General features: G+C 51.9%; 3 protein-coding genes across 13 annotated transcripts; 1 reads left to right on the top strand and 2 right to left on the bottom strand.

Annotated features, from left to right (window-relative positions):
* Window positions 1-118: 118 nt before the first annotated feature.
* On the bottom strand, window positions 119-8,480 carry ZNF251 (zinc finger protein 251). 7 transcript variants are annotated; one of them, XM_045860869.1, is made up of 6 exons: window positions 8,045-8,480; window positions 7,223-7,271; window positions 6,847-7,018; window positions 6,307-6,420; window positions 3,103-3,210; window positions 119-2,039 (listed from the first exon to the last, which is right to left on the bottom strand). In XM_045860869.1, the coding sequence occupies exons 2-6, from the start codon at window positions 7,253-7,255 to the stop codon at window positions 583-585; spliced, it is 1,884 nt and encodes a 627-aa protein (XP_045716825.1). In that variant the 5' UTR covers window positions 7,256-7,271; window positions 8,045-8,480; the 3' UTR covers window positions 119-582. The 7 variants fall into 7 exon arrangements, with proteins under 7 accessions (XP_045716825.1, XP_045716821.1, XP_045716822.1 ...); XM_045860865.1 differs by having other exon boundaries at window positions 8,160-8,219; XM_045860866.1 differs by having other exon boundaries at window positions 6,847-6,979; window positions 8,068-8,185.
* Window positions 8,481-8,583: 103 nt separating this feature from the next.
* On the top strand, window positions 8,584-10,374 carry COMMD5 (COMM domain containing 5). Its single transcript, XM_045860945.1, has 2 exons — window positions 8,584-8,722; window positions 9,176-10,374. The coding sequence occupies exon 2, from the start codon at window positions 9,232-9,234 to the stop codon at window positions 9,904-9,906; it is 675 nt and encodes a 224-aa protein (XP_045716901.1). The 5' UTR covers window positions 8,584-8,722; window positions 9,176-9,231; the 3' UTR covers window positions 9,907-10,374.
* Window positions 10,375-15,784: 5,410 nt separating this feature from the next.
* Window positions 15,785-24,812, bottom strand: ZNF7 (zinc finger protein 7). Of its 5 annotated transcripts, none has more exons than XM_045860847.1 (6): window positions 24,281-24,812; window positions 23,581-23,799; window positions 23,434-23,478; window positions 22,862-22,988; window positions 20,687-20,800; window positions 15,785-17,621 (listed from the first exon to the last, which is right to left on the bottom strand). In XM_045860847.1, exons 2-6 carry the CDS (start codon window positions 23,608-23,610, stop codon window positions 15,850-15,852), a joined length of 2,088 nt encoding a protein of 695 aa, XP_045716803.1. In that variant the 5' UTR covers window positions 23,611-23,799; window positions 24,281-24,812; the 3' UTR covers window positions 15,785-15,849. The 5 variants fall into 5 exon arrangements, with proteins under 5 accessions (XP_045716803.1, XP_045716802.1, XP_045716805.1 ...); XM_045860846.1 differs by having other exon boundaries at window positions 20,687-20,803; XM_045860849.1 differs by lacking the exon at window positions 23,581-23,799 and having other exon boundaries at window positions 20,687-20,803.

Consider the following 24,812-nt stretch of genomic DNA (forward strand, 5'->3'; position numbering starts at 1 on the left):
GATCAAGATGGTTAGAATAAAAAAAACAGGTGAGGGTTTTTTTAAAGTATTTTATTTATTTCTAGGGAGAGGGGAAGGAGAAAGAGAGGGAGAGAAACATCAACATGTGGTTGCCTCTCGCATGACCCCCACCAGGGACCTGGCCCACAACCCAGGCACGTGCTCTGACTGGGAATCAAACCGGCGGCCCTTTGGTTCATAGCCCGTGCTCAATCCACTGAGCTACACCAGCCAGGGACTGGTGGGGATTTAAATTAACTAAAGGCATGTTGCCAGTGGAGATACAAAAAAGTCTTTCAGCTCCCGAAACAGTTAAGCATAGCTTACTATGTAGCCCCACATCACTCTCCTATCTGTGACCGAGGAGAATGGAGAAATTATGTCCACAAAACAGCCTGTCTTAAATGTAGCTTTATTCATACTTGCCCCTGATGGAGCAACCCAAATATCCTTCAGTGGGGAACAGATAAACAAACTGCCACATCCGTACAATGGATGCCACTGTGCAGTAAAAAAGGGGGAACCATTGGCACACGCAATATCATGATGAATCTCCAGTATGTTAAATAAGAGATGCCAGCTTCAAAAGGCAACTGATTCTGAAAACATAAAACGTCTGTGAATTGTCCAATGAAGAACAAGGTTTGTGCCACGGCTGTAGGCTCGGCTGTGTCCATCACACACAGGGTGTTTCTCTCCGGAGTGCATCTGTCTGTGTGACCTGAGGCCGGAGCCAGGAACAAAGGCTGGACCACACTTTCTGTATGCACGGGGGATCCCAGCGTGGACCCTCTGATGCTGAGTGAGGGTCGACCTCCGGCTGAAGGCTTTCCCACAATCACCACATTCGTAGGGTTTCTCTCCAGTGTGAACTCTTCGGTGTAGGGCAAGTTGTGAGCTCTGACTGAAGGCTTTCCCACATTCCACGCACTGATAGGGTTTTTCCCCAGTGTGAACTCTTCGATGCTGGACAAGAGTCGAACTCCGGCTAAAGGCTTTACCACACTCATTACACGTATAGGGCTTCTCTCCTGTGTGGATCCTTACGTGCTCAGTGAGGTGAGAGTTAAAACCGAAGGCTTTGCCGCACTCATTACAAACATAGGGCTTCTCTCCAGTGTGCACCCTGTGATGGAGAAAAAGGCTTGAGCTCTGACTGAAGGCCTTCCCGCACTGGTCACACACATGGGGCTTCTCTCCAGTGTGGATCCTCTCATGCTGAATAAGGCTTGAACTTCGGCTGAAGGCCTTCCCGCACTGATCACATTCGTACGGTCTCTCGCCAGTGTGGATTCTCTGGTGCTGTGTCAACTGTGGGCTCTGGCTGAAGCCTTTCCCACATTCATTACACTTGTATGGTTTCTCTCCTGTGTGAATGACACGATGCTGGATAAGAGTTGAGCTTCGACTGAAAGCCTTCCCACATTCACCACATCTGAAAGGTTTCTCTCCAGTGTGAAGTCTCTGATGGAGAACCAGGTGGGAATTGAGACGAAAAGTCTTCCCACAGTCATTACATTTAAATGGTTTGCTCCCAGTGTGAACTTGATGGTGGAGAATAAGGCCCGAGCTGAGAGCAAAGCCTCTTCCACACTGAACACATTTATAAGGTTTCTCCCCGCTGTGACTTCTCTGATGTCTCCGTAGGTCTGAATTGTATCTGAAGGTTTTGCTGCAGGTATCGCAGGTAAAGGCCTTCTCTCCGGTTTTATTTCTGGGAAGTCTAACAGCACTTCGGTTCGTATTCAAGTTTCCATCAAATGCACCATAATCCTGGACTGTTTCTCCTGGAGATCTTTCCCTGAATGTGGCAGTTTCACTCCAAAAAACTCTGTTGTGAAGATGGAGTTTCTTCAAACTCTGTTCAGAATCCCCCAGGTGTCCTTCTACTTTACCCTCATGGTCCCAAGCTTCCTGTAACTCAGGTGCCTGTGGATTACACCCTGAAAATCTTCTTGACATCAGTTCTGGGGTTTTCACTTCTTCAGAGCATTTCTGGTTTAGAATGGGTAGTTTCTTCTCGTTCCCAATCTCAAAATCTGTTACATAAAAACAAAAGGGCATTATTGGAGAAAACCATCCATTACAGATAATAGCCATAATGTCTCAAAAGCCCCCATAAAGCATTATGTAAAAGGTAAATATAGGTGACAGGCAGAATTCAGAAGTAAAGATAGCCAATCCATAGACTAAAAATATTTAAGTTCATTAGTAATCAAGGAAATGAAAATTGAAACAAATTATAACTTTTCACCCATCAAACTGGCAAATTATTCAGTAAATACTCAGAAGGCCAGGTAAGTGCTAGGTAAAGAATGTAACAAAAAACCTGCGAAGCAAAGAGTCACAGGTTTGATTCCCAGTCAGGACACATGCCTGGGTTGCAGGCCAGGTCCCTAGTGGGGGCCAGATGATGTTTCCACACATTGATGTTTCTCTCCCTCTCTTTCTCCCTCCCTTCCCTTCTCTCCAAAAATAAATAAACAAAATATTTAAAAAATATATTATCTTAAAAAAAAGAATGTAACAAGAAGGTAAATATAGTCTCTGACCTCAGGAAGCTCACATTCTACTCAGGCACACAGATAATTACGCTAGTAAATTTTAAACAAGGGCGACAAACCACGTGCGGGGGAAACTGTAAGACACGTGGGAAATATATCACAGCCTCTGAGCTGGTCTACATGGTCAGAGAAGATCCCTAGAAGGAAGTGAGGTTCCACTGAAACTGGAAGATAAAACAGCAATGGCAGATGAGGGCCTGGATGTGAGGTATGAGAGCTCCATCAAGTTCAAGATATTTGGAGAGTGAAGGGACTGAGCAAAAAAGGGGGAAAAAAGAAAAACCTCGTGGACACAGAACAGTATGGTAACTGCGGGGGTGGAGGTGGAAGTTGAGTATAGGAGAAACAAATGGTGATGGAAAAAATAAGTAAATAAAAATTATAATAAAAAAAGAATCTCACTGAGGCTACAGCAAGAAATATGAGGAGGAGAGAGTGGCAAGACAGGACAGGTGCCTTGGCCTGTGTGGCTCACAGGGCTGGGCATCACCCTGCAAACCAAGAGCTCTCGTGTTCTATGCCTGGTCAGGGCACATGCCTGGATTGAGGGTCCGGTCCCCGTCCGGGGCTTCTGCAGGAGGCAGCCGATTGGTGTTTCTCGCATCGCTGTTTCTCCCCCTGTCTCTCCTCCTCCCTTCCCATCTCTCTGGAATCAATAAGAGAAAAAAGAGAAAAGGTGGGACAGGGAACGGTCGTGGCAGCACCACCACAAGCTTAAGACCCTTAGACTTTATTCTAAATACTTAAAAAATTATGTATCCAGTGTTGATAAGAACTGAAGAAACAATCTGTCTTTTACTATTGGTGGAACTGTTAATTAATGACTTTTTAAAAGGGAAAGCTGGAAATATATACCAAAGATTTGGTATATTATATATATGTAAAACTGTCACTATTTGCAGATGACATGATTTTGTGTGTGGAAAACTGTAAAGACTACACCAAAAAAAAACTATTAGAACTAATAAACAAATACGATAAAGTTGCAGGGTACAAAATCTATATACACAGAAAGCTGCATTTCTATATAGTGACAATAAACTATTAGGAAAAGAAATAAAGGAAGCAATCCCATCTATAATCACAGCAAAAAGAACACAATACCTATGAACAAACTTAACAAGAAAGGTGAGAGACCTGTGCACTAAAACTGTAAGACATTGTTGAAAGAAACTGAAGACACAAACAAATGGAAAGATATTCTGTATTCACATATTAGAAGATTTCCATATTTAAAATGTTCACATTACCTAAAGCAATCTAGAGATTCAATGCATTTCCTATCAAAATCCCAATGGCATTTTTCACAGAACTAGAAAAAATAAGCCTAAAATTTATATAGAACCACAAAAGACCCCGAATAGCCAAAGCAATCTTGAGGGGAAAAAACCAAAGCCAGAGATATCACACTCTGTACAAAACTATAGTAATCAAAACAGCATGGTGTTGGGGAAAAACAGACACAACCACCAGTGGAACAGAATAGAGAGCCCCAAAATAAACTCACACATACATGGGCAACTAATTTGCAACAAAAAAAGCCAAGAATGTACAATGGAGAAAGAAAGTGTCTTCAATAAATGGTGCTGGGAAGCTGGAAAGCCACATGCAAGAGAAAGAAACCACACCCTTACCTTACACCACACACAGAAAGTAACTTAAAATTGAAGAGCCTGAATGTAAGACCTAAAATGATGAAATACATAAAACATAGGCACTAAGCTTCTGAACCTTGGTCTCAGTGATGTTTTTGTGAACTTGACCTCAAAGACAAGGGAAAAGAGCAAAAAAAAAAAAAAAAGCAGAACTACAAGAAATTAAAAAAGCTTCTATGCAGTAAAATAAAAACATTCCACTGTGACATGGTCTCAACTCCATGTGGACAGAACTGCTTGCCACTGTGTGGGTGACCACCGTCCTCGGCACTGATCTGACAAAATGTGCCAACAAACCCCACAAAACAAAGAGATAGACCTACAAGCAGAGCTTAGCGCACCTGGCTGCCAGACGTCAGGACAATCACCTTGGCCACAAAGAGCAGCAGGGGTGACGATCTGCTGCCTCCCAGGGGTCAGCCATGGTAGGACAGCACATGCAAAATGACAAATCACTACAGAGCCTCACAGCCCACGTCCTCCCAAGGATACTGAGGCCAGTCACTGCAACCACAGTGTCATGGCAACCACAGCATAATGGCAACCACGCATGACAAGAGAGGCAGGCTGCTGGAGCCCAAACAGCAAGATCAGAGAAATAGAGGTGCCTTAGGCCTCAAACCACGAGAAACATTCTCTCCCTCATCCAGCGCTTGCCAGGTTCCACCTGGGCACCCTGTCCCTCTACATGGGAAAACCCCAGAGAAACAAAACCACCTCTTCCCATCCAACTGAAAAGCCTGGACACCCAGCCACTCTGTGAGGACTGCCCCTGTAAGAACTGCCATGGTCCCCACACTGTCTCCTGGGCAGCCCACTTTCCCACCAACCCCACCAGGGTTTCAGGTTCCTAAATAAGGACTGTTCTCGTGAGCACTGCAGGGAGCCCCTGGTATCAGAGCTCATCTGAGAAAACCCATGTGACGACTGGACAGAGAGCTAGCCCCACACTGGGCATCTGTACAAAATGTGGCACTAACTATACAGAACAGCATAATCACATTACAAGTTTAGAATAGCACAATCAACACATTAGTCAAAATAACCACAAAACAGTGGCTATTAGACCATGGTTTTTAAAAGTATCCAGCTCTTTATCTCTAGCCAAAAAAGGCCTGTACGTCCTCAATAACATGTACCGCACACCCCGGAAACCTTCTGGGTTATGGTGATGTTCTGTATCTTGACAGAGATTTAGCTGACAGAGTTCTGCCTCTTTATTAAAACTCAGCAACTTGCCCTAGCCAGGTGGCTCCGCTGGTTGGAGCACCATCCCTGTACACCAAAAGGTTGTGAGTTTCATTCCCTAGTCGGGGTGTGTGGGCAGGAAGCAACCAATCAGTGTTTCTCTCTTTCTCTTTCTCCCTTTCTCTCTCTAAAATCAATAAGCACATCCTTAGAAAAGAACTAAAAAAAAAAAAAAACCCCTCAGAACCTTTATGCTACTAGAGGTTTAACTCCATCCAACCAAGAGATGAAGGAGAAAACTTTGGAGAAAGGATGGGAGCGAACACTTAACACAGTCCATTACAGATCGGGGGCACACTAACAAAGGTGGGGACACGAGTGATGACATGCTGTGTGCTTCGTCATTTGACCAAAAATGGGAGGATAACGGGGAAAGGTGGAAACCGGAACACGTCACTGGTTGTCTCAGTAGCTGGGAGTCAGAGATAATGCTTAGAGTTGACAAGTCAACTAATAAAAGTATGTTCGACAGAACGAGGTAAACACTTAGAAATACTACTAAGACTAGGACATGCAGCAGAAAAAGGATAGAAGTTTGTGTAATAGGTGAACCTGGTAGATAACCAATAGTTACTGTGTGAAAGAGGGTACCAAGGGTATGATATAAAGGAGGAACAGGGCTGTTGTACACCTTTTCCATAGAGATAATTACTAAATGCAAACTCCCCTGATTACCAGAAGAACCGTGCATTTTTGAAAGGAGTACAAATGAATCAGTAAAATCAGAGCTGTTAAAGCATGCGCAGAAGTCTGCAGGAGTATCTGCTGCTGTCCAAGATGGCCCCCGGGAGCCCATGGAAGTGAGCCCCATCACCTAACCCGCCCCAACCCACTCTCACCTGTGCTGCAGCTGCTCAAGGGCTCCAGTTCCTCAGGTCCCATAAGATCCAGGACCCACAGCTCTTCACCTTGCTCCAGCTGGGAGATCAGCTCTGGCTTAGGGACAGGGAGTCCTGTTGAGGCGAGGGCCCTGGGTGAGCTAACGTGGAGGGGAGAGCTGGAGCAGAGCACTGCCCACTGGGTGTTCCAGGCCAGGTGCGAAGTGCAGGTTCCCAAGAGACACCCCCCCACCACACCCCTTCTCTGGGAGGTACGAGTGGAATGGGGGTCACAGAGTGTCTGTATCTTGGGGAGTGGAAGGGGTTGGTCAGGGGGAGCGGCAGAGAGTGAGCGCTGAAGAATAACTCATCAGTTCTCCTGCCCCAGGGGAAACACAGGTGGGCGCGGGCATTCAAAGTGCATTCCGAAGTGGGAGCCAGGCACAGACCAGATTGGTACCTGGGGACAAGTGGTAGGACCCTCCTCTCTAGGCTCCAAAGTTTGGAGGCAGCCCCTGAGCTCCCTAAACGCCCCCACCGAGAGTCCAGGGAGAGCCGCACCCAGCGAGGCCACGTGCCCGTAGTTCTCCAGCATCACATCCCTGTACAGCGCCCGCTGGTCTGGGCCCAGCTGCTGACCCTCCTCCTGAGAGAAGTACACCGCCACATCCTGGAAAGTCAGTGGCACTGCCTCCTGAAACGACAGGTGGCCGCTGCCCCGAGGCTGCGCCCACTGGGCAGACGTGCTTCGCTCAGCCCGTGGATGAGCCTGTCTCTTGGGCCAGTGGGCCCAGATTGAGACCCCAGAGTCCGTCTCCCTGGGGAGAGCCCGAGTCCAATCCCAGAGCCCTGTCCTTGGGTGCCAGGACACCTCACTTCTGCAGAAACTGGGCTCACCACCTTGGAGGATGGAAGGCAGGGAGGAAGGTAAACTCACCTGGGGCACTGGAAGCCCAAGTGCAGCTGCCATCCTGGGGGAGCAGGATCTGAAGAAAGACTCAGGACCTGAGCGGGGCTGACCTGGCCTGGGCCTCCCCCAGCTCACCCTTAGAAGGAGGGGACCCACACTCAGACCCACTCGGTGTCATTAACAGCCAGGACCCAAGGGGTGTGAGGGGTAGGCAGGTGGCATTCATTGGTTCCTGCAGCGGCCCCTGGGGCAACGAGCACAACCCCTTGTAGTGGTCAAAGGCAGGTCACTCTGCAGCAGGACTCAGCGTGTGCCCGACTGCCCAGTGACACGGAAAGTCCCCAGAACTGGCAGAGCCAGAGCCAGGTGGGGCGGGAGCTGCGGGGTGAAAGCTGGCAGCCCCAGGGCCCAGTGCCCGGACCCAGCTGCTGGAGAGCCGCACCTCGCACAGGCTGAGCAGCAGCCCCCAACCGCAGGGCAGGCGAGCAGACTGCGCAGAGGCAGGTGGGGCTGAGCTAACCTGGGCGAAGCCCCGGGCCTGCCGCCCTTCCCACCCCTTCGCCCCCAGACCCCTGGGTCGCCTCCAGTACCCTCACCGGCCCTCAGGCCTAACTGCAGTCCTCATTTTCCCAACAGCCCCCCCCACTCCCCGCGGCCTCCTCGCGGCCCGCGAGCTGTGGCCACCCAAGGTTGCAGACAACGCCTGTTACGTCTCCCTCGCGCCCAAACCGCTCGGGGCCGACCTTCCTCCCAGCAGTCTCCCCTTTCACCTCCGCGCGGACCCCCTACCCCGTCGCGACCTCGGCCGAAACCTCCCGACGCTCCGCCGGGCCCGCCCACGCCTCCTACCGAAACCACCCCCTCGGCCGGACCTTCCACGGTTGGCAACCTGCCCCCGTGGCTCCCGCCTGCCGCAGGCCGACTGTCCGGGACCCGGAGCCAGCGCGGAGGGGGCGCTGCACACCTGGGAGTAGCGGGCCGCCGGGCGGGGGCGGGGCCACACGGAAGAGGCGGGACTGCGCTGCGTGGAGCAGGGCCTCCTGCCGCGACTCGCCCTCTAAAGACCGAGGGGGCCGGAAACGGCTGCGCCGTTCCGCCAGGCACTTCCGGGGCCGCTCTAGGACCACAGAGGACTCCTGCCGGCCGCGGTCGCCGGGAGAGAGGCGCGGCGCGGCGCGGGAGGGGACTGGTGGTCGGCCGCCGGGCGGCAGCTGGACCTCGGCCTCTCGCCGACGCTCCGTTCCAGGCCCCGCGTTGCTGTTCGAGCGTAGTTGGGCCCACCTCACGCGCCTCTCTGTTCCCGGGCCGAGGCAGCACAACCCTGTCTTTATTTCCTTTTCTCTCTGTGACAAAGAAAATACCCTGTGGGGGAATGCGTTGGGGCCCGCGGATCACAGACGGCCGTCTACTCCCGGTGTCCTAGAGCTTCCCGGAAGTCTTTGTAGTCGCCTCCCGGCCTGGCCCCGCTTCCGGCCGGCCCCTTGCTCTCCGCCGTCAGGCCGCTGTGCTCCAGAGCGCGCGTTGCAGGTGGGGGGCGCCTCGGGCCTGGGGACGCAGTGGGTGAGGTTGGGAGTGGGGGTAGCTGACCTGGACGCGGACCCTTGGTCACCGCGCCTGGGGGCTCTGGAGGCTGGAAACCTGTCCGCGACAGTAACGCGCCGGCCCGCGCAGCTTGGGCTGGGACCGCAGGGCGCTGTCCGCGACTTGCGCGCACTTCGGGTGTCCAGGGCGCCGCAGCGAAGCCATGGCAGGAGAGGAACGGGTCCGCCTCTGTCAGCTCCTTTCTCCGGACCCGGTGGCCACTCTTCTCCCTGGTTCTGCGCTCCCTGCCCTGTCTCCCCTGCCAACTCCTGCCTCCCCTCTTCCCGGGACCCCCTGCTCCCAAGGTGCCTCCCATCACATGGGCTGTCATCAGTGGTTCACACTGTCAGTGTCTTCAAGGTGAAAACTCAGTCACTGGGCTTCTCTCCACCCCTCCAGGCAATTGCATCTGGGACCTGCCTCTGGGCTGGCTGATCAAAAAGGAGGCAGTAGCAATGTCTGCTGTGGGGGCTGCAGCTCCATACCTGCATCACCCTGGTGACAGTCAGAGTGGCCAGGTGAGTTTCCTGGGGGCCCAGCCCCCCCCAGAGGTGGCAGCAATGCCCCGGCTCTTGGGAGACCTGGACAGGGGCACATTCAGGAAGTTGCTGAAGCTGGTGGTCAGCAGCCTGCAGGGAGAAGACTGCCGTGAGGCTGTGCAGCGCCTCGGGACTGGTGCACACCTGTCAGAGGAACGGCTGGGGGCCCTGCTTGCCGGCACCCACACGCTGCTCCAGCAGGCCCTCCGGCTGCCCCTGGCCAGCCTGAAGCCCGACACCTTCAAGGGCCAGCTCCAGGAGCTCTCCATCCCCCAAGACCTGGTAATGGACTTGGCCAGTGTGGTATTTGGGAGCCAGCGGCCTCTCCTTGACTCTGTTGCCAGGCAGCAGGGGGCCTGGCTGCCCCATGTTGCCTACTTCCGTTGGAGGGTGGATGTGGCAATCTCTACCAGTGCCCTGGCCCGCTCCTTGCAGCCAAGCGTCCTGATGCAGCTGATGCTTTCAGATGGGTCGACATACCGCTTTGAGGTCCCCACAGCCAAGTTCCAGGAGCTTCGGTATAGCGTGGCCCTGATGCTGAAGGAGATGGCCGACCTGGAAAAGAAGTGCGAGCACAAACTACAGGACTGACCCGGGTGCCCAGTTGCTTTGGTCACCTGGGGACAGCTGCTCAGACATCTCCAAAGTGAAGCCCGCCCTGCCCAGGAGGCCCTCTGCAGTGAGAGTGTGGGACTGCAACCATGTCATTCTCAGTTTGATGGAAAAAAATAGCAGTTTCTCTCCCCCACTTGGAAGTAGAGCAACTATAAAGTCGTATCTTCCCAACTGCTGTCACCTGCACACCTGCCCCCTGGCCACTGGCATTGTTGCTAGGTGAGGGTACCCACTGCTCCAGGCCAATGCCTCGGCGCAGATGCCGAGCTCCTTTAGCTGGTCTCCGTGTGGAACCTGATCACTCTGCTCATTTGCTTCTGTGAACCCTGTGTTTCAGTGTGGACCTTTCTCCTGTCTTAAATCCTTGACCTCATGAAGCCAACACTGTAATGGGGAGGGGAAGACATTATAAAGCACACAACAAATAAATGGTATAGCTTGTTAGTGGATGGTAAAAGAAGCAGAAAATAGAAGCCAAGGGACAGGGCCGGGGCCAGGGGAGAACTGCATTGTCATTTCACAGTGGGTCATAGGGTGGGCCTCCTAGAAGATGTGGTATGTGGACAAGGACTTGAAAGGGGCAAGGGAGGCCCACCTCTGGCAGAGGGCAACTGAGGTGGAGGGGAGTGAGGGGCACTGAGGGCAGGCCGCACCCTGATAGCTGTTTTAGAAAGATCCCACTGCGTGCTGTGTTGAGAGCAGGAGGGGAGCAGGAGCCTTTCCTGGTACCTCGAGGGCAGGTGTTTTGGGCAGCTTGGGCTGCTGGTTCCAGAGGGAGGACACATATTTAGTGTTGAAAGCTACTGCAACTTGGGGGCTCCTGGTGTGCAACATTACTAGCCACATTCATTCGGTGCAACCAGAAATGGAGATCTGGGGTTGGAACCTGGCCTGTGTACCCCAGAAGGGTGCTCCAAGCTTCACTGCCACCGAGGGGCCTTGTGACTGGGGCTTTGTAGTTCTAAATCATGCACCTGGTGACTGAGGAGAGGTGCCTTCTGGGCCACCCAGGTGTAAGGGACCTGATAGAGGAGGACGACCTGTCATTCAGAACCCACTGTGAGCCTCTCAGCAGTACCTGCAGCAGAAGGTGGGCAGGCAGGCAGGCTGAGACCCCTTGTGTGCCCAGCCAGGGTTGCCGGCCTGTTTGCATGGCTGTGTTGATGTGTCTACTCTGGTAATCCACTCTGAGGGCCCCTGGAGAGTCAGCACACTCTTCTGGGTTGGGTCTGGGCCCTTCAGAGACACATCCGGTCACATGCTATCTGTTCCCATCTCCACCCTCACCAGGTTCCAGGTAAGTGGGGGGATAGTGCTCTGCTAACCTACTAGCCGCTGGCCCACCAGAGGGCGTTGTTCCTTCTGTCATCTGTTCAGGAATAACAGCTCAGGACGTGTGGCCCTGATTGCTACCCACAGCAGTTCTGGGGCAGCCCTTCCCTCCAAAGCTGACACGCAGCCTGGAGCTGCACAGACCTGTACCTAGTCCTGGGATGAGCTCTTCACTTTCTGATGCGGAAATTCCGGGTTTGTGGAGGCAGCTGCAACCCGACTTGAGAAGGGCCCTTTCAGCTGTAGGCCACAGATTTGCAGGCCAGCAGGGTGGGCCTTCTCACCCATGTGCTCAGGGCTTGGAGGGCATTTTTATGCAGGGCCAGACTGAGTACTTGAGTGTTCCAGGTCATGATGATTCTGTAAGCTCTGACACCATAGTTTGTGAGCAGAGACAGTATGCTAGCAAATGGGCATGATCATGTTCCAATAAATTTTTCACAGGCATTGAAATTTTCATTTCAGGTGTCACAAAATACTTGTTTGCAACCGTGTAAAAACCGTTCTTACTCTGGCTGGCGTGGCTCAGTGGTTGAGCGCTGGCCTTCAAATCAAAGTGTCGCCAGTTTGATTCCTGGTCTAGGGCACATGCCAGGGTTATAGGCCAGGTCCCCAGTTTGGGGGTGCACAAGAAGGAACCACATGTTTCCCTCTCTTCCTCCCTCCCTCTCTCTAAAAAGTAAGGTAAAAATAATAAAAACCATTCTTGGCCTTGACCAGCTAGTTCAGTTGGTTAGAACATCCCAATAAACTACGGATGTGGGTCCAATCCTGTTAGGGCACCTACAAGAATCAACCAATGAATACCTAAGTGAAAACAAATCTGTTTCCTCCTTAAAATTATTGGCATTGTTGTTTTTAATTCCTCACCCACTATGTGTGTGTGTGTGTGTGTGTGTGTGTGTGTAAGATCTTTATTTATTGGCCTTGGCTGGTGTAGCTCAGTGGATTGAGCACAGGCTGTGAACCAAAGGGTCACCGGTTTGATTCCCAGTCAGGGCACATGCCTTGGTTGCAGGCCAGGTCCCCAGTAGAGGTCATGTGAGAGTCAACCACACATTGATGTTTCTCTCCCTCTCTTTCTCCCTTCCCCTCTCTCTAAAAAAAAAAAAAAAAAAAAAAAAAATTTAATTTTTTATTTACTTAAAGAAATAGGAAGAGAAACATTGACATGAAAGAGATTCATCAATTGGCTGCCTCTCACACCCCCAACTGGGGACCTGGCTTACAACCCAGGCATGTACCCTGCCTGGGAATTGAACTGGCAACCCTTTTGGTTTGCAGGACGGCACTCAATCCACTAAGCCACACCAGCCAGGGTCCAAAGATATGTTTATTGCTTTTAGAGGGAGAGAGAAACATCTATATGAGAGATACATTGATTGGTTGCCTCCAGTATGTGCCCCAACCAGGGATGGAACCTACAACTTAAGATATGTACCCTGACCAGGTATCAAATCCACGAACGTTTGGTGTATGGAACGATGTTCAAACCAACTGAACCACCTGGCCAGAGGGGAAAAAAAGAAGCCATTCTTTTAGCTCCAGAACCGCACAAAACCAGGTGGCAGGTGGGTGGCAGCTCTTAATGGGAACACCTTCCTGGGCCCAGTTCTTGCCATGCTGGGGTGAGATCCTGTGCACCCACGACTACCCCAGGCTGTGGAGGGGACTGTGCACCCTCTGGTGGTAGGTAAGTAGGTCACCATGAACCCAGACTTGGGGCAGGTGCTGGCCTTGTCCACCTTTGTACATGGGCCTTGCACAGAGAGCAATGCGATTACCTCTCAGGAAAATTACCTTTCAGTTGTGTTGACCTTATTAGGTCTCTGAAAGCTCTTAATGGTTAGTCCTCTTCCATGGGTCTCTGACTTGATCTTAAAGCCTGGATACTTCCCAAATGCATCATTCCTTCCTTCAACAATCATTTCCTGAGCTGTGAGGGACACGGGTGTGTAAACCCACATGGGTTCTGCTCTCCCTCTCAACACTTGAGGAAGCTTCAAGAAACCTCAAAATAGTTACCATCCAATGTCATAAATCAAAGTTTAATAAATGAGAATGAAAGCAATTTCAGGTCAAAATTGTGGGTTTAATTTATTGACTCCAAAAAGAGAAGTTCAAAGTATTTTAAAACCTACTCTGAAACAGTTCTGGAAATCCTTAAAATGAGTTTACTGTTATGTTTACTGAAGCCCAATTTGGGAAACGAAGATTGAGAGTAGGACAGAATATTCCAAAACATACATGGCCCCATGGCAGCCCACAACCTTTCTGTCCTGCCCAGCGACCCAGTGCTGATGCACACCCTTTCCACACGGACACAGCTAAGATGCTCCTCGTCCTGCACTGCAGCTGGTATTTCCCACTGGAGTGCAGGACTTGGGGTTAATGCTGTTGAACTCTCAGTTGTATTGCAACATTTATGTAAACAAACCACACACTGAAATTTAACTTCAACAGAATTTTCAAATGTCACAAAAATTGCATTTTGTTCCCCCCATCATTTAAAAATGTAAAACCATTCTTAGTGCTGCTAAAAGGTAAACTGAGGTACACCACAATTTTGAAGACTTTACTTGAGCAAACATGGGTTGGAATCTGCCAGTGCCAAACCAAGCACTCTGCGGAGGTATAGGGAGAAGTTTTCATGAAGATGGAGGCAAAGCACGGAAACTGGTTGACCACAGCTCAAGCAGTTGGCTTACTTGGGAAGCCTGATTGGCTGTGAGAGGTGCATTTGCAGGAAATGACTAGCTGAACTTCTAGTCTGCTTGGCAGACTGAAAGCATTCAAGCCACCCAGTCTTAATGGCCTCAGTGTTTGGTTAACACACCACACAAAAGCAGAACATGGACTGGGTTTGGCCCACAGGCCACAGTTCACCAGCACTGAATCCAGGATCGCACTATCCAGAGAGACGTAGGTGGTGAAGTAGATTTAAGGTGGAAGGCTCTGCCTTCTTGCCTGTCCTGTGGTTACTGTTCAGGGAAAGAAAGAGTATTGTGCCCAGGGAGGAGTCTGTAAAACCCTTCTTCACCCCTTTGTCCCTCATCACTCAGGAGGAAACCAGGGAAGTGGAGTCTGATGGAGAGGCCCTCCCGTGTGTGACAGTGCTAAGTACCAGCAGACGGCAGGAGTGTGGCCTGTCCACTGAGGACCTTGGCTCTCATCCTATTGTTGGCTGGCCTAAAATATTTAAGGCCTTTAAATATTTGGCCCACCTGTCCAGATGTGCCAGCAGTGACCACCTGGCTGAATACGGTAGCTGAGGCAGGGACACAATGAGCAAAACCTCTGAAAAATACACAGAAGTGCCAGATCCTCTGGCATTGACCCTTCCAGGTGCAAGTCCTGGGTGGAACAGGAGTGACTGGAGAGGCAAGCACACTGACTTCATGCTGTCCTGGCACCAGGAGGGGGACAGCATCGGCTGGCAATCATGCTGACCAGCTGCAGGGTCAAGACCGCCCCCCCCAACGTATTGTAGAAACAAACTCCCATGGACTTGACCATCTCCAACTCTGCTGCTCCCAACTTCACAAGAAAGCTCTGGAACCTCCTGGTGCAAACACACAGGAATCAGCAAGCATTTCCTTCACCTAACACAATCCATAGTCTGCTACAGGCTCTGTGGTGCATGGTGATTGAAGCAGCAAGGTCCTGGGGCCCTGCCCATGGGCCATACCAATACCATACCAATGCAATAGTGACCCAAATCAAGTGTTGCAAGAGATCCTCAGGTGACCTGTGCTCTCTGGTCTATCTGTCCACATGTGAGATAACTGAGCCTCTCTGCTGGGACAGGGGTCTCTCAAATATCACCTCTGTGACTATAACAATGACTCCAAAGGTCAGCAGGTCTCAAGTGGGTGGCCCTGGGCAGCAGCTTCTCTGAACCGGACTTCTAGCCCCAGCTCATTCACAGCTGGTGAATCCAGGACCCTGGGCAGGGCTGGAGTCCATGATGCAGGTCTGCATCATCCTATGGCCCCCAGGGCCTTAATTACATACTCTGTGAGACAAAGTGAATGGACATGGTCCCAGCCTGTTGGTCCAATTCACCAGAGTGGCTGACCCATCTAGAAACTCAACTGGATGCTGGGTGGCTGCCTGCCTGGGCTGCTGATGTGGGAAGGAAAGGGCTTAGATGAAGGCAGAAGGAAATTCCAGTAATGCCTCTTTTGGACTTCTGTGCATGTGAGCTCACACATCCTTGCTGCTGAAGCCAGTCTGAGTAACTGGTGCTGAAGACACTGAGCATCTCACATGGCGGAGCTCACGGGGCTCTTAGGCCTCGGCCACAGAACCTGGTCTTCCCTCTGTGTACTCAGAACTCTACGTGTGGGCACCCTGATGTGAGGGGCACAGGCTTTACTGAGTGGGATAAGGTCAAACACTCTAGCAAATAAAACACATACTTTGTATGAATTTGGACGTCCTTTCTTAAAAGAACAATTTTAAATCTTTAAAACTTGTCAATACCATTCCAACTTGTCAATATCAATGATCCCATATAAAATAAGTATGTTAAGGCTGTGGGTTTATTCTCCCTTACATGCAAGTGCATTTACAGAGGTGTGTGGTCTATTCTATGTGAGTCTTCTGATGCTGAGTGAGCCTAGAGCTCCGATTAAAGGCTTTGCCACATTTGGTACATTTATAAGGTTTCTCTCCAGTGTGAATCCTCTGATGTATAATTAGATGCGAGCGCCATCTGAATATTTTCTCACATTCATTACATTTGTGTAGTTTCTTTACAGTGTTAACTTTTTTACGGCTCACATGGGTAGGACCCTCCAGGGTGCCCCCGTATTCATGGTACCACTGGGCTCGTGTGTGAATCCTCTGGTGCTCGATGAGGTATGAGCTCCGACTGAAGGCTTTCCCACACTCACTGCATCCATAGGGCTTCACTCCAGCATGAATTATCTGGTGTTGGAAAAGGGTGGAGTTCTGACTGAAGGCTTTCCCGCACTCACCACATTTATAGGGCCTCTCCCCGGTGTGAACCCTCTGATGGATTGTCAGCTGTGTGCTCATACTGAAGGCTTTTCCGCACTCCAGGCACTCGTAGGGCTTCTCCCCTTTGTGGATCCTCTGATGGTAAATGAGGCTTGAGCTCTGGCTGAAGGCTTTCCCACAGTCACTACACTCATAGGGCTTCTCTCCTGTGTGAATTCTCTGGTGCTGAATCAGGTGTGAGCCCTGAACAAAGCCCTTCCCACACTCATCACATTTGAATGGTTTCTCTCCAGTGTGAGTTCTTTGGTGGCGAATAAGCCGTGAGCTACAACCAAAGGCTTTTGCACACTTGTTGCATTTATATGGTTTCTCTCCGGTGTGAGTTAGCTGATGCTGACTAAGGCGAGAGACCCACCTAAAAGCCTTCCCACACTCATCACACTTGAACGGTTTCTCTGCAGCATGGGTTCTCTGGTGAGCAACGAGGCCGGCACCATCCAGTGTTCTTGGAACTGAAGGCTTCTCCCCAGCGTGCATCCGCTGGTGCTGGGCCAGGGTTGAGCTCTGGCTGAAGGCCTTCCCACACTCCTGGCACAGGTAGGGCCTCTCTCCAGTGTGAGTCCGCTGGTGTCTGACCAGCTGAGACTGCTGGCTGAAGGCCTTCCCACACTCACGACATCCATAGGGCCTCTCTCCCGTGTGCACCCTCTGATGGTGGATGAGGCTGGAGCTCTGACCAAAGGCTTTCCCACACTCCTCACACCTGTAGGGCTTCTCTCCAGTATGAATTCTTTGATGCTGAATAAGTTTTGAGCTCAGGCGAAAGGCCTTTCCACACTCAATGCATTTGAATGGTTTCTCTCCTGTGTGGATTCTCTGATGCTGATTAAGCTGTGAACACAACCTGAAGACTTTCCCACATTCATCACACTCATATGGCTTCTCCCCACGGCAGTTACTTTGATGTTTCCCCTGTGGACAATCAGATAACGTTTCTTGGCATTCTTGACATCTGTTCAGTTTCTTCTGTATGTTAACTTCGTGAAGCAGAGTTGTGAATATGAAACCCCTGCCACACACATCACATCTTAGGGATATCCCATCTGCAGCAACCCCCTGACTTTTATCAGGCTGACAACCCATGCCGCCACAGCCCTGCACATCCTCCTGGGTAGAGATCTTCCTGGCAGCCACAGTTCCTGTGTGCAAGTGGTGTTTCTGGAAGAGAGAGCTCGGTTTACTCTCCAGCCAGACCTCAGAAACAGAAGTATCTCCGAAGCAGGGACTCTGAGGAGAATCACGTGGTGGGGTTTTGACCATTGCTGCCAGGGACTCTGATTTCAGTATGTATACATCCTCATGGGCCTGCCCACCATCAGTGCTAATTGCAGAATCTGAAACATACAGGAAGAATAAGGCTCTTTCTCCTGAGCTCAGACAAAGGACAAAGGCTGGGGTGGAGGTCCTCCCCAGGAACTGAGCTCCCTCCCAGGCCACCCCACATGCAAAGACACCATGGAAAGTTGACACCTTTGACAGTTCTCAAAATTTGGTTTCATTCATACTTTTTGCTTCACAAATTGATTCAACCACAGTGTACTCAGGTGAGTGCTAATAGCTACCCTCCCACAAGGGGGCTACGCCAGCAGAGGTTCATCCTGTGGGGAAACTGTGAGGAAGTCCACAAAAAAGAAAGTGAACCTGAGAGGGTGGGGGGTTTTGTGAGAGGCAGGATTAGCCTGAGAGGTCAAAGGAGGTGGAGTGTAAGGAAGAAAGAGGGAGTTTGGGCTATAAGCAGAGGGATGAGCAGGTACTGAGATAGTCGAGGCAGGAGAGCTATCAAGGGTCATACAATGGTGAGCCCGAAGGGCTGGGCCCCGGGCTGTCTCCTGGGTGGGTTTCTGAGCAAGACCCAAGGGCTGAACTTTGCTTCCTCCAGCAGCCAACGGGCCACTCCCTCCACGGAAATCACACCTGATCATGTCCCTGGTCAGTCTGCCCCTCTCCTTCCCCACATGGACATCTCCTTCCTATGTGTTTCTGGGGGCTCTGCCTACCCCATCTGTCCCTACAAGGCCCTCCTCAAATCCACTTTCCCTCTGGATTCTCCACCTAAGTGTCAGCCTCCTTCCTACTCTGCAATCCCAGGAAGTGCCTTTGCTGAAGTCAGACCCTGTTGTCCCTAATCATATCTAGGGCCATCATTAGCCCGCTGCTGTCCCACAGTGAAGCCCAGGGCCCAGTGACAGGGCTCCACTGGCTCCTCACACCAGTGCTCTCTCCACCCAGCTGCAGCAACCTACGTCTCTGTCAGTCCCAGCGCGCGGAAGGGGCTGCCACACTGTGCATCTGTGCACAAGGACAGCTCCTGCTCCCTCCTGCCACTGTTCTTCACAACAACCCAGTGGGGTCAAGAGTGGATAAGGGGCTCGTGGCTCAGAGAGATTACGTTACTCACCCATGGTCACACAGCTAATGAAACACAGGAATGGACCAAGTTCTGTTTCCCTAAACACACACCCTTTCAATATCTCTGTACCCTTAAGACGGGGGACATCTCCTCCCTGGTCCTCACTGTTTCTCTTTCTCTGCACAAACACAACCTTGGCAAACCTGCTCCTTCAACACGGCAAGAGCAGCCACAGAGATAGAAAACAGACAAGCACTGCTGCCCTCTGCCTGCCGCTTCAGTGCAGAGGCCCCTACAAACAGCCGTGAAGAAGGAAAAGCCACGAAGAGCAGCCAGGGACAGCTGCACTGCCAGCCCAGCCACGAGCCCTGGGCCTCCTGCTGTGCTTCAGCAGCCACAGCCTCAGCGACACTGCAAACCAGCTGCTCTGGAGTCCGCCTCCCTCTCTCCTATAGTCAAGTCAGTAAACGGCAGTTACATTATGAAGGTCTTGCCACGTCCCCAGCACCAGCATTTCACAGTCATCGGCCTCCTTTCTGGCTCAGAGTGCACATGTTCCCTCCTTTCAGGCCCTTGTGACACCTACACACAGCACAGCCCATCTCTTCCTGTCCCCACTTACAAGGGACCATTCCTCTGACAAAGACCCAGCCCAGCCAGTCTTCTCTGAGCCTTCCTCAAGCAGGCCTCTCCCTGGGTCTGTAAGGAGAAAACACTAATGTGGCTTCTAATAACTCAAGGCCACACCTGCAGGATGACCCCACCCCAATTTAAAGCACCTGGCAGAGAAAACTGAAGGATGCGTGTTCCACCCATGCCCAAGAGCAGGGCTGGTCAAGACGCTCAGGTGGTATCACATGGACCTGCCTCTCCTCTTCTGGGATCCATCGGGCCCCTGCCTGCTCTATCACCTTGGGGCAAGTGGAAGCTGGGCTAGTGCTTGTGAACTCTGACCTACTGTAGTCCTCACTCCGACTGAATTCTGTGCTCACCACAGCAACTATGACTCATCCCAAGGAGCCCCTGGGGGCCTCAAGTCCTGGGGCAAGAGTGGTGGTTTCGGGGCAGCTGCAGGCCCTGGGGAGGGTCCTGGGATATCAACTGCACCAACTGACAAAATCACATCTTAGGCAACTACACTTCCTAACACATTCCACAAATTTTCATCCACAGGCTGTCCTGTGTGCTCAGGTCCGCAAGCAGCTCTAGGTCTCACTGCAGGAATGCCTTCCTGTCACCTAACCACAGGAAGGCCATTCGCTGCATGGGAACCACTAAGGAGCTCGGCCCACTCCAGCTGGCTCTCCTGCCATGGTGCCCCCTTTGAAATCTCCCCCTCCTTGGAAATGTTTACTGGGGGCTGGGTTTTAACCAGGCTGGTCTGTCCCTTTACTCCTTCCTAAGAAGGGTAAGAAAGGAGTCTAAATGGGAGGTCCCTGTTATGGTCTGACTGTGCCCCTGAAAGGTGGGCTGAAGCTCCAGCCCAGGATCTGAAAACATGAACTTACTTACAAACAGGACTGTGCAGATGAAGTTAGTTCTGATGAGGTCACACTGAAGTATGCAGGGCTCTCACCCAATGTGAGTGGTGTCCTCAGACAGAGAGACATGGGGACAGCGCACTGTGATGGCAGAGGACTGAGGTGGTGTGGCCACACCCAGAGAACACCTGGGGCCACCAGAACCTGGAAGAGGCAGGAAAGAGCCTCCCCTACAGATTTCAGAGAGGACCCAACACTGCCAACGCCTTGAGTTTGGGCCTCTGGCCTCCAGCCCGTGATGCTTTGTCACAGCAGCCCCAGAGCCGGATCTCAGAAGCTGGCATCACCCAGGGCCCCGAGAAGTTCTGGAGGGAGCGCAAATGTCCCTGGGAGGCTGCTCAGAACCAAGTTTACTGCTTCCCTTGCACCCATGTTTACATCTCTGATTGATAAGGGTATTGTTAAGATTAGAAACTGAATAAAATGTGGTTTCGAATCAAACTTGCATACTGAACTGTGGAGCCCACCTCCCCAGGCACAGGTTCTCTGCCACAGGCCCATACCTCACCTGTCTGAGGGGTCCTTGGCAGCTCTCTCCCCTCAGTTCCCTGCAGGTCAAGGACCCATGGCTCCTCCCCCTGCTCCAGCCGGGAGATCAGCTCAGGCTTGAAGAGCAGAAATCCTGCTGTCAAGGGGACAAAGGAAAGCATATTGGCATTGCTGGGAACATAGCTCAGGGTCAGTGTCCCCCGGATTCCAAGAGTAAAGGGGTATGGGGCTGCTTGGGCACAGGAAGGGTCTGTGAAAGCATTACAGGGTGAGGGTCTGGGCACAGGGGCACAGGGGCTCTCTCTGTCTGATTTAGCCCAGCTCTGGGGTCTGGGCACTGAGGCATGCCCGGACTCCCAGCTGATTCCCTTCTGCTTCAAGGACCCAGGACACCTTGCCACCCAACAGTTTGCCAAGAACAGGCTGCTCTGCCCCAGGAAGAGAAAAGCCAGGCACGGCCAGTGCACCCCTCAGTTCAGGCACAGTCCAAGAGATAGGGGTTAAGAAACAAGACAAGAACATGTGAAATCTTGCTTCCCAGCATATGACATCAGCTTGGCTCAAATTAACTGTCATTTAAATTAAAAAAAAAAAAAAAAAAGCCCTGGCCTGGTAGCTCACTTCGTGAGAACCTTGTCCCAGTGTGCCAAGGTTGTGGGTCCGACTCCCAGTCAGGGCACATACGAGAACAACCAGTGAGCGCATCAGTAAGTGAAACGACAAAGCCATGTTTTTCTCTCTCCCTCTCCCCTCCTTTCTCTCTCTGAAGTCAGCAAATAAAAAATCTTTAAAAGAAACAAAATGGAAGAACAAAAATAAACCAACAAATGAACCCGTTTTAAGTCAGAAGGCACTCAGGTCCAATCATCACCTGGTGGCCCCCAGTCTTGCACCCTTTCACAAAGCGAGGGAGCCTAGGCGGCCCGGGGAGTGGCAGAGACCTGTGGGCCCTCACCTGGCACCCCCCTTCTGGGGCCACCAGCCCCAGGCTATGGGGCAACAGTGTGGTAAGCTCCCAGCCCTTCTCAGGGCCCAGTGGTTGGAGCTTCCCTCAGGTTTCTGGCCATGGGGGTGGAGAAGGGCAGGCAGAGAGATCCCAGGTCAAAGGCCTCAGGTTCAAGCAGAACCCCACACTGAAGCGTGTTGTCTCCACGCACACGTGGAACATTCAGAGAAACATCTGTGGGCCAGCCATGAACGGGTCATGATGCAGGCCACAGAGCCTCAGAACACAGAACCAAAATGCAACAGGACATGAAAGTTACCACAATAGGCAGTTCAAATCTTTTTGCCACTTGGGAATTCAGTAAGGAGATACTAACTGGCAACTGTATTTACTGAGTCAAAATGTGTAGGATGCAACGGAAGCAATACTTAAACATATCTTTAAACAAACTTACTAGAAACAAAAACAGTAAGAAACAAATGAGCTAAACATTAAATTCAGTAAGTTGAGAACAAAACCACACAGCAAATACAAGCACAAAGGAAGGAAATACTTAAGGCAGGGCAGGATTCAATGGGATAGAAAACAAGGACTGGCCCCCTACACAAACACCATTCCCCAAAACTGAGCAGAGCCAGAAGCTGGCTGTTCGGAAAGATGAACAAGCAATCCTGAGGAAAACTGATCAAGGTACTGCCAAAAACTCACATAAGGGAACAGCTGCAACACCACAAAGATTAAAAATAAAAACAAAGAATATTACGAACAAACACACGCTAAAAACTGAGTATCCAAATGAATACACTGACTTGTAGAAGAACTAGAAAAGACAGAAGTGGCACAAGCAGAAATTCAGAGGCTTGCGAGGCCATCAAGCATGAACAAAAAGGACGGGCTTCCCCTGGGGCCCAGGAGCTTTACAGGGAGTTCAACCAAAAACTTGTAAGGTTCCATTAATTCCATTCATGTAAATTCCTACCAAAGTAAAAAAGACAGTGAAACACTTATTTCTAGTGTGGACTTTATCTTATAACAAGGAGGCTTTATTACCTCCCGGAAGTCCATGCACCCTGTGAGGATTAAACCACGTGACAAGAGCAAAGCTGGGAGCCTGCCTGGGTCACCACGACCCGTCCCAATGGGGTCAGGGCCTGACCACATTGCCTCCAGATCCCCAGCTCTCACAGAGGCCTGGCTCTGTGGGTGCTGACCGATGACTCGGGGGCGGGTCCCAAGCTACAGCCTCACCTAATCCAGCCACACTGCTGTGGTTCTCCAGCATCACCTCCTTGTAGAGGGCCCTCTGGCCAGGATCCAGACACTGCCACTCCTCCCTTGAGAAGTGCACAGCCACGTCACCAAATGTCACAGCCTCCTGGAAGGACACACACCAGCAGCTCAGGGACTCCTGGGTGCCAGCCCCAATCTGGCACCACCTCATGGTGTATCTTAGGTACGTGCACCACAGGGTTGACTGAGACAGTCGCCAGGCCCCTTTGGCTCTAAAATCAAGGGGAAGGGGGGCAGGGAGGGAGGGGAGGGACCCAGACCCTGGACATCTACAGCCCTCCCCTTGAGAGGACCAGGCAGGTCCTCAGACCAGGCACACCACAGTCTGGGCAAACGTCAGCTCTCTACTTCCGGGATGGGCATGCCTGAGTCTGACAAGGGCCACAAGGTGGGGGCGGGGGGGGGGGGCGCGGGGCGGCAGCGTTGAGGCAAGGTCTAGGCCCAGGCCCAGTGGGCAGCGTGGGAAACCAGATGAGGTGGCAGGGCCGTCACAGGATAAGTGATGGAATGGAGGGTAGTCAGACTCCTACCATGAGGCTCCGTGAGTGAGTATCGATGTGTCCTGGCTGGGAGACCTGTTGACAGTTTAAAAAGGGTCAAAGGTCAGGATGCTGGAAGGCTCCCCACCCCTGACTCCCAGGCTAATGCAGGGAGCCCAGGGTTCTCCTATCCTTTACCTCTACCTCCAGATATTCTCCAGCAGGCATACTGAGCAGAATCAAAGCTGCCACAGCACTTGAGCATCTGCCCCCAAGGCCTGGGTCATTTCTCAGTGTGAGTGGCAGCTGTGAGTTACCCACGAACACTTAAGGGATGGTTGCTGTGTGGGCTTGAGCCAAGCAACGGGATGCGGCGTGAACAATGCACAAGGACTCTCTCTGCCTTCACGCAACAGTCTAGTGGAGGAAAAAGTTAAATAGACACAAATAAATGCAGAATTATAACCGCAATGGCAGTAAAGCACAAGGAACTCTGAAAGCATCTAAACTAGGAAACCCTGACTCAGTCTGCGGGGTCACTTTCCCTAGGAGCTAATTAGACCAAGACGATGGAGGTGGGGAAGGCACTCCTGGCAGTAGGTACAGCATGTGCAAAGGGGCTGGATCACAGGCAGCAAGAAGCGTGTGACTGGAGATCGGAGTAGCCAGGACCCTAACAATGAACCTTTGGGAAAAGAGGAATGGCTACAGGAACCCCCTCCCATGCACTTGGCTCCCTCCCCTTTGTCCGCCTGGTAGGTCTGAATGAGGACTGGTGTTCCCAGTGGAGCTTCTGGGTCAGAAAGTGCCTTGTAGGTGGACGTCCCAGACCGTGTGCACAGTGAGGCTGACGGGACAGAAATGACCACCGTCGGGTGGGCCCCCTCCTGGGCCTTACCGGAAGGAGGCAGCTGCCAGCGCTGGATCCTGGTCTCCGCACAGATGGGCAGGCCCTGAGCGGCAGCCAGAATTCTGAGAAGGCAAACTTCCTACCCACGCAAGACACAGCCCTTTCAACAACTGTCACTAAGTCTAGATCTTCCAGGGCCGTAAATGGAGGGAAAGGGGGCCCTCGACGAGGATGGTTATTCACGAAGGAGACCCAAGATCCCTCTGGAGCCAGCTGGTGGGAAGGCCGAAAGAGAGGCTACGGGAGTCGGCCAAAAGCCTCCCGCCTCCGCGGACAAGGCGGCCGGGGCTCCACCACCCTCACGGCCCTTCCAAGCTGCCCACTCCTCCCGAGCTTCCTCGCCTAAAGGCGGGGGGAGCGCGAGGCCCGCACTGCCGTAGACTGGAAGACTCGGGGGTCCGCCGAGGGCGTTGCGCCTGAAGGTGCGACCGCCGCCTTGACTCACTCTTCCACAGCACCGCCGACGGATCCAAACGCGCGACGCCGCTGGAGATGGGCCTAGACGCCCGCGCCCCCTCTG

This window comes from Phyllostomus hastatus, unplaced genomic scaffold (genome assembly GCF_019186645.2).
Source record: "Phyllostomus hastatus isolate PE091 unplaced genomic scaffold, TTU_PhHast_1.1 phas_scaffold_21, whole genome shotgun sequence".
NCBI lineage: Eukaryota > Metazoa > Chordata > Mammalia > Chiroptera > Phyllostomidae > Phyllostomus > Phyllostomus hastatus.